The sequence below is a fragment of the Mytilus galloprovincialis genome, chromosome 1 (genome assembly GCF_965363235.1).
Source record: "Mytilus galloprovincialis chromosome 1, xbMytGall1.hap1.1, whole genome shotgun sequence".
Lineage (NCBI taxonomy): Eukaryota > Metazoa > Mollusca > Bivalvia > Mytilida > Mytilidae > Mytilus > Mytilus galloprovincialis.
Window position 1 is genome coordinate 126,812,290 of NC_134838.1, and position 9,602 is coordinate 126,821,891.

Below are 9,602 nucleotides of genomic sequence, written 5' to 3' on the forward strand. Positions count from 1 at the left end.
AGTTTACCGATTGTCACCTTATAGTAAATAACTGACAAAAAGCATGGGTAATGAGCACGTGAACATGTACAATCAGATAATTGTTTATTTTAATGACAGATCCATGCGTATTGCGATCGCCGGATTTTTACGAGGAGGGTTACGCTCAGGTCACTATGCATACGGAAAATACGTCGGCGAATTGCTTCCTGGAAGCAAGCAATTAAAAACAAATAAACTTCTTGTAAATGTGGACACATTAAAGCATTTTCCTCAGAAAAAAGTATATGTACATAAGTTGTATAATGAAAACTATCCATTTAGTTATAAAAAAACATATGCATGATTTTTTTTAATTTAAGGTTTCTTATGACTTTAAGCTCCAAAGATAGTGATGGGGATGATATATTTTGTTTGTCGGCTGTGCTTAGATGTAAATATTCGCATTAACTTATTATTTCCAAAAATTTCTTCCCTATATACTTTGTCATTTTGGCTTATAAATAAGAGAGGCGAAAGATACTAAATGGGACATTCCATGATAATCACATGTTAATCAAATCTCCAGATGTAGTTTTGCAGCTTATTTCCGCACAAAGCATAGATGAAAAACAATTATTTTCACACGAAACCAGTTTTTTTATTAGCCCATGACGTAAACAAATACAAAAAAATGCGAAAGTCCCTAATGAAATAGTAAAATCAAAAGCTCAAACACATCAAACGAATGGATTACAACTGTCAGGAGGAGCTTAGACTCCTGACGGACATTGTAACAAGCCAATACTTGAAATAAATATTTAGTTAAAAAAAAAAAGCTGTCATATTCCTGACTTGGTACAGGCATTTTCTTATGTAGAAAAAAGGACAATAAGTCACATTTCCGTGACATTTGATATTTTAAAAGTTTAAAACGAGACAGGAGACGGGCATTTTATATTTCATATCTATTTTTGTTTTCTTTTGTTCAATTCTACGTTCGTCAGTTTGTATCGTTGGATACTCAAAACCTTCTGCATATAGCCTTCAAATAGCGTGTCCTACATTTTATCTTTTTTCTTAAGTTTTCTTCAATTGAGTTCCGATTTTATCAGCTAAATTTCGTGCCGACTTTGGGCCGATCCGTCTTCTCCCAAATGGTGCATGCTTTGGGACGAAGCAGAAAATGCCAACTAAAGCTAACCGACGTATGTTGAATACAGTACATCGATACAACGAATAAAATACTATTTAAAAAAAATAGCAGGGGAGTTTGCCATATGTATTGAATGCGCTTAAAATCAGAGAAAAAATTTCGCACAACTATCAATATCTCTTATTAGGGAACTACTGTTTACTCAGATATGGGTTTTCTCAACAAAAAAAAGATACTCTGCATTGACACTTTGAAGAAGATTTATTTTATAAAATGTAATGTGTTGTTTAAAAAAATTAATAGGACGTTACGCGGTACGAACAAACAAATAGAATGAAAAATAAGCATAACTCAACTTCTCCTCAAAGTTAAAAAAAAAAAAAAAAAAAGCGTTCCCCATACTTTTTTCCTGGAAACCAGTCAATAAGAATTTCTTTAGAATGTTGTACATATTGAATTGCTCCAATATCTTCTGTAAATGACATCATGACATCATAGATTAATTACATTGTGTATGTGTTGTGTACAAGTTGCGATTCTGTACAGGTTATAACATGTACAAAAATGTGTACATGTTATAATTTGTACAATGCAAAAATACATGTTATAACATGTACAAACGTATCTCATACATATTGCTTCGAAATGATTATAACTTGTACAAAATTTGAAAAATTAAAATATGTTTCTACAATTGCAACACATTCATTTAACCTCAACAACATGTTCATGATTTTTTTTCATTGTCCATTATTGTTAGTGTGATACCATTTTGGTACAGTAATGGCAAGATAAATAGTTTTTACAATTACGTAAAACCTCTGCAACAAAATCCCCATTTTCAAAAAGGAGGATAGAAATATTGATAAGGAATGTTAAGCAGGTAAAATATGCAACTAAACCTACTGCCAAAGAAAGAACCATTTTGAAGCAGTAAAAGATATTGACAGCTGGTAATCAAACGAAAAATATCGGAATGTGGATGATATGTTGATACAGTCTGTCGAAAGTACATTAGCAAAAATCGAGTATATTATGAAAAAATAAAAAAAATATGTCCCAACTGCAGAGTAATATTTAATGTTTGCATTGGACCAATTCCACAGTGACCTCGCTGTAGTACATCTAAATGACATTCGACTATCAATGATCTATTTCATTATCAAAACATAAATTGCTGCATGAGATTTGATTAGATAGGATACCTTGCTTTCAGTTTTGAATGTTACAAAAAAAGAGGGGGAATGATTCAAATTTTAAGGCATTGTCCTTAAAAATCTCAGATAAACCAATTATAAACTTTGTGGAGAGGTACTTTTGTACATATAATAACTTGTATTTGTGCACTATACAAATTATAACATGTACAAAATTGAAACTTGTACAGGACATATGCTTCATTCGAGGTACAAGTAGTTTAAACCGTCAAAAACAGCCTACCATTGAGGTGCTGTAAAGATGTAAATAAAGGCAACAGAAGTATACAGCTGTTCAATGCATTTCAATTCAGGAAACATGCATACATGCCTGAACCAAGTCTGGAATATGACCGCTTTTATTCGTTTAGTGTGTTTTAGTTTTTGATTTTGCTATTTGCTTAGGGACTTTTCGTTTAGAATTTTCCTCGGAGTTCATTTTTTTTTGTTACTTTACTCTTAATGTTTAAGATTGCACGCTAAAATGTCAACAAATATGTACAGTTGTATGACCTTTCAAATTTTCGAAGAAAAAAAACTACTGATAGATTATTTTTTTATTATAAGTTAAGTAATTGAGTCCAAGTACACATTTGATTATACTATAATATCACCTATTTCAAACAAAACGGGATGTTTTTTAGTGTGAATATTGTAAATAAGTATCGGTAAATTGTAATAATATAGTAAAATACATTTAATTAAAAAAAATAAGTCGTCAATTATCACAAGTGTTTTTGTTCTCTTTTAAAAACATTTATTTTATTTGGTCATTATATAGTTCCTCTCTAACGTCCATCAGAATTGTTCCCAGAAGATTGGTTCCGCGCCATTTTTCTTTGTTAAATGCACCTGGATGATCTGCCGCTAACCCGATTCCCCATTTCTCATCAAATGGACTAGCCTCTGCTAGTGTTTTATTTCTGGTTTCTAGCAGTAAGGCTTTAAGTTTTGGATTCTGTGAGAACTGAAAGAGAATTTTTAAAGAAAGAATAACACATTTTGTATTATCTGTCTGTAAAATTATCAAGGTATATATAGTAAATAACAAGGCCGAACACATTAATGATCATTTTTAGAAATCAATTGTTTGCAAAAGTATGAAATATTCGTAATAGTTAGGATTTTTTAATCCCGAGCATGGAGTACATATCCGTATTTGGCACTATTTTGGGGAGTTTTGGGTCCTCAATGCTCTTTAATTTTTAACTTTTTGGCTTTCTAACTATTTTCATCTGAGCGTCACTGATGAGTCTTACGTTATGTACATGTTTGGCTTTATAACTTTTTTTAATCTGAGCGTCACTGATGAGTCTTATATAGACGAAACGAGCGTCTGGCATATGACATTATAATCCTGGTACCTTTGATTACTATTATGTAGAAAAACGTGCGTCTGTCGTATCAAATTATAAGCCTTGTATCTTTGATAATATTTTTGGGTCTATAGAAATATTGTCGAGTTTTCTTGTGAAACATTTGAGAGTTTTGTATACGCATTATGATAGAAACTCCTAATCTCCGCTGTGAAAGAAAAATATGACTTAAATAAGCCTTCATTAGTTTTGGCGATTTTGTGAAATCCATGATAACTTGTTTTATAAACATGATATTAGAAATGTGTTTTCTTCGTATAAAATTAGACCAATTTTTTTTAGAATATATTTTTATATTTTATATGCCTGTACCAAGTCAGGAATATGACAGTTGTTGTCAATTCGTTTGGTGTGTATTAACGTTGTGTTTCCGTTGTGTTGTTTGTTTTCTCTTATATTTGAGTGTAAATTCACATTACTATAAGACGTGTCACGGTACTTTTCTATCCCTAATTCATGTATTTGGTTTTGATGTTATATTTGTTATTCTCATCGGATTTTGTCTAATGCTTAGTCCGTTTCTATGTGTGTTACATTTTAATGTTGTGTCTTTGTTCTTCTCTTATATTTAATGCGTTTCCCTCAGTTTTAGTTTGTTGCCCCGATTTAATTTTTTGTCCATCGATTTACGAGCTTGGAACAGAGATATACTACTGTTGCCTTTATTTATCATTTGATTTTGCGTTTTGATTTTTCTTGGAGTTCAGTATTTTGTGACTTTGCTTTTTATATATTTCTAGTTAACACGTTTGTACAGCGATAATGAATGAAAGGCATTTGAACTGTTATTGCATACGATACAATTACAGGGAAGGTAATGACGTTGCTAACAATACATGCTATTTTCTCGACATCAAACTGTGACACATCGGTTTGATTACGTATGAAGATTATTTGTACCAATTTTAAAAAGATATTAACATTGATTTTGTTTTTAACTTGATAAATATACCGCAAAAATGATGTTGAATATATTAAGAGCATATTAATGTTAAAGAGTTTTTCATAGTTATTCTACAAAAATCTGCGGTTATAAGTAACAAGAAATTATCTGTCTATGTTTTTCTGTAAAAATAAAAAAAATAAAAAATTTAGTAAGTTTTGAATGTCACCTTTTTTTTATTGTGTGTGAACTAAATACATTGATTAAAATCTAACGCAAATGAAGAAGTAAAGTAACTTGTAAACGAAATCATGTCTTGTTTGCGATTTACCTTCGCAATATTTCCCAGTTTCACAATTTCTTCACATTTACTGTTCCATAGCGGTCTATCAAAGCTAGGTAGTTTTGCTGCCTGTCGACCCAAATCCTTTTGTTCTTCCGGGTCTGTTGATGTCATAACTCTTTCTGTTAACTTTTTGTCATCACACAAACCTTTTAAAGAAGAATAAAAATAAATAAATGTATGCTGAATAAATAAAGGCAACAGTAGTATACTGCTGTTCGAAAGTCATAAATCGATTGAAAGAAAACAAATGATTTTATTTGATAACATTACTCTTTTTCATTTTTGTTTGTGAGTTGATGAAGCGACAGCCAAACAGTCACATGACAACACATCTTTTAAATTGTTCTACACTAAACATTTTGTTTATAAAAATAAAATCATTGTGTACACAATTCCAGATATTTCAAACTGGGTTCTAAATTCATTGTATGAAATGGGGTCGACATACATTCAATAGCCAATTATATCTTACGTGTTTTATGATACATCATAAACTGCTCTGCACAGTTAAACGTCAGTTCCTCAACTGTAAACATTGAATGATGCCACTGACTGAACACGGAGCCCTTCTGCCAGAATAGTACGAAATCTTTATTTTCTTTTTGTGTAAAAACTGGATCGCTGTATTTAGGCTTAAGAAAGTTTCCCATTTTCCTTTTTCCACTATGGGGTCGTCGCCCAGATCCTTGGGAATGCTTTTGAACTTTTGGTTTCTTGTACGGTTTGTCTTTCTTATGATCTTGTTTTACACGCCCATCACCTCCTGTGTGTTTACTTCTTGTGTGTTTTCTGTCCCGTTTATCTGAACTTAGTGCGTCACCCATTAAAGTTATATATTATTCTACCGCACAACAACTTCTTATGACGGATCAACTAAACTTAAACTTCGTTCATCTTTGAAAGAATGTGGTTTCCTCTGTCTTGAAGTAAATCGAAAGTAGACTGATATTGTCATATGTAAATGACTAAAACAAATACGTATATATACGTTTAAATTCCGTACATTTATGTAAACAAATTTAAAACCTTTGTAGCGTAACTGATCTCTTTAATATAATAACATTCGAAACGATAATTGTATGATTATTTTTACACAAAAGTATTGATTAATTGAGCGAGTAATGGATTCTTTTTTCTTTTAATGCCGTTTTATTTAAAAGTTTAAGTGAACAAATGCGTGTATAATCTATGTTATTTGTTTCCGTAATACAATAATAAAGGATTGTAAACAAAGTTTTAAAATGTAAGTCAACATTCTTAATGTTTAACTGTTTCCCCCAGTATAGGAAATAAATGATACAAAATGAGTTATAAGGCAAAAGTTAAACAACTTGAATAGCAAATGAATTTAATGTAATTTAAAATTACATTGGTGAAATGATGTTAGTTAGATTATTTTTTAATTTGATGAAACTATCATTTTTTTTTATTTTTTTTTTTATTTTTTCATATTCAACATATCTATCATGATTTAAAGACATATTCATTTGCGCATTGTAACTTACATTAAGAAATATATTGCAAATACGTGATAGTATGACGTAATCTTTGTATATGAACACTTGGAGACTTAAAAAAGGACGAAAGATACCAGAGGGACAGTCAAATTCATAAATCGAAAATGAACTGACAATGCCATGGCTAAAAATGAAAAGGACAAAAAATAGTACACATGACACAACATAGAAAACTAAAGAATAAGCATGACTAAGCTTATTCTATGCATGCATAGACGAAGGCAACTAACGTTAACTAAGTCAAGACTAGCATGGACTTAGTCTGCTTGAATAATTGAATAATTTCAAATGTCTATGTAAAGTTAGTTTAGCTCATGCATTCATGGACTAAGTTAGAGTTAGTTGCCTTTGTCTACTCGGATGGCGAATGGAAACGCATTTGATAAAAGTAAGTCAATACAATGGGACCATCAAGTATCTTAAGTCTTAAAACAGACAGTACACAGAACAACATTACCTTACAAAATTGTCGTAACTTATTTTTGAGTGTGTACGGAATGACGTTTATCAGATCAATCGATAACATAAGTTTGGAATGGTTTTATAACCAAAAACAAAACAATAACAAATTGACTAAATACCAACTGATTGCAGTGAAAGTGCACAATAGCTCAACGTCAATGTAAATCATGTCTTCTAAGTATTAAAAATATAATTATATTTTTTTTTAAATAACTATTTTAAGGTTTTAGAATCCAAATTCAATACTCAATTGATGCATCTTGCAGGCTAAAGCTTACTACTGATTATTCAAACGATACAAATTTTTCGTTGTATGTCAGTCATTCAATATTTGTATATTCAATTTCATTTTATTCATATTAAACTCGTCTATAATCAGGATTAAATGGAATATACTTTTAAAATAGTCAAGACTTTCGGCTATTGCTGAAATCCTTGAAATTTGATTTCCTGATTAGTATCGTTTTATCAGGTTTACAAATGAGATAAAAGCAAAGGTCAATATCTAGAACGTCAGATTACCTATAACCTTGAGCTCAATTTCAAGGTTATAATCTAAGGACCTCAAATCAATGGTTTTGGAAAGGAAGTGAAAATAAGCCAAAATCAAAATTTAAAATATGATCTTGACCTTTAACCTAGACCTTTGAACTTTTTTAACCAAAGACCTCAAATCAAAATAATCTAGGTCTCTATCACTTATGGTTAACCAGTTACAAATACATTTTTCTTATTATAATAACAGAAGGGGAAATAACTTTCATATGGAGTCAAAAGACCGTTTTGGTCAAAATTATTCTTATGATCCGAAGTATATATCGAGCAAATTGGTGAACTAATTTTGTCACAATCTTTTACGGTCAAACAGAGTCAGTTACAAATTCGCAGTAACTGTTTGATATCATATTTACTTTAATTTCATCAGTTTAATACTTCATATATAATAGAGAGTAACAATCTTTGATGAAAAAAAAGAATGAATCTGTCTATAATTAGTACACAAAATTATAATACTTTATTGCAATATTTTTATATAAAGAATGGATGTTGCTTTATATATATCAGAATTCAGTGATTATAGTTAATTTAGGTGAAGGTGCACACTTCAAAAGTTATAAATAGAATGTTGACTTTGCATGCTTCCTGGAATTATACTGTTTTCGTATCGTGTAGCTAATCAAATATGTAGAATGCTGCTGCCTAGTATTGATCGCAACACAAAAACGAAACAGTCACCAGTGCCAAATTCTTTTGACGTTGACTTATTCTTAAGGAGTTTTTGATTGATTTAGCAAATTGTTTTCCTGAACAAGCAACGTACTTTGTAGAAGTAAGTGAACATATTATAATTATTGATGTTGCACAACCTATTATATTGAATACTTGTATGTAGATTAACGACACATTTCCGGTTTTGGACGTAAGAGGTGAATGTAAACTTAACTCATAATGCTTCTGTATTTGTGAAATTAACGTGCTAATATTAGCAGATAATTATCTTACTTTAATCCGGTAAGTTTTTTCTCATTATCTCATTAGTAAACCTTTGGGATTACATAAGGTAAATGTTTGTTTAAGAATAATTAATCATAAAACTTAGAAAGAGTAAATATAATTTGATAGGTTAAATTCTTTTTTGTGCTTCTTTGTTAAATATTTGTTTTCTTTTGTTCTAATTGAGATTGTGACACGGTGATGACTGCTGTACCCAAATTTTGACTATTTTATTTAGTATGTCTGTTTTGTTCACGCATCGTTGTAAATATAAAGAACTTTGATGCGACTGTCATATATGTGAGATGATAAGCGCTATAAAACAAGGTTCAATCCACCATTTTCTGCATTTGAAAATGCCTGTTCCTAGTTGAAAATATGACAGTTGTTGTCCATTCGTTTGATGAGTTTTATTATTTGATTTTGCCATTTGATTAAGAACTTTCCGTTTTAAATTTTCCTCGGAGTTCAGTATTTTTGTTATTTTACTCTTTTTTTTAATATCAATTATTTAATTTTTTGATTTTACAAGATGTATTGTAGAAAGAAATTTAAGACCAAAGTGTTTTAAGTAGTAAATGAAAGGCAGTTATATGTTATCATTTATTCTTCACGCGTGCAAAAAGCGGGCGTTTTTCTAAGTAAATTTTTGATATTGCAATGATTGATGAAATGGGGAGGACTGAGTATTCACAAAGCTATTTAATCTAGAAAACAATTCACTTAGCCTTCACATATACAGGAACAAGGTCATAATTTGTCTGTGTTTAAATGATACAGCTGTTTGGTACAATAATGAATTTTATGTTCAAACAAAATTTTGGTCATCGTTTGCTACATTTTTTTTCAACTTGTCTGTTTTCTCGATCGCTTGCTATTTGAAAACGTATGATTTTGAATTTCCACATCTAACTAACGTAAAGATCTCCGTATAATTGTCATCTCTTCTTCGTGATATTTGAAGATAAATAAGTCGCTAGTTTGCTTTTATGTGTATATATACACCAAATCAATACTACTGCAAAACTGAATACAAAGAAATTATGTTTCCATTTCGGATAATGAAAGTGAATCCTAAATCAATGTCAAATCCTGTTAGCGATTTTTCTCTATTAATTTGATATTCCAGAGTATATTAAACATGTTTAATTCTGTCATTTTATATTCTTAACGTTTAATGATAAATCAGAACACTAGTAGTGCTCGTTATACTC

The 9,602-nt window shown here is 30.5% G+C and overlaps 1 protein-coding gene across 1 annotated transcript; it reads right to left on the reverse strand.

Moving 5' to 3' along the window:
* Positions 1-2,978: 2,978 nt before the first annotated feature.
* LOC143058082 (protein irg-1-like) lies at positions 2,979-5,926 on the reverse strand. The gene is made up of 3 exons (XM_076231550.1): positions 5,388-5,926; positions 4,901-5,061; positions 2,979-3,277 (listed from the first exon to the last, which is right to left on the reverse strand). The coding sequence occupies exons 1-3, from the start codon at positions 5,737-5,739 to the stop codon at positions 3,068-3,070; spliced, it is 723 nt and encodes a 240-aa protein (XP_076087665.1). The 5' UTR covers positions 5,740-5,926; the 3' UTR covers positions 2,979-3,067.
* Between the last annotated feature and the right edge of the window lie 3,676 nt (positions 5,927-9,602).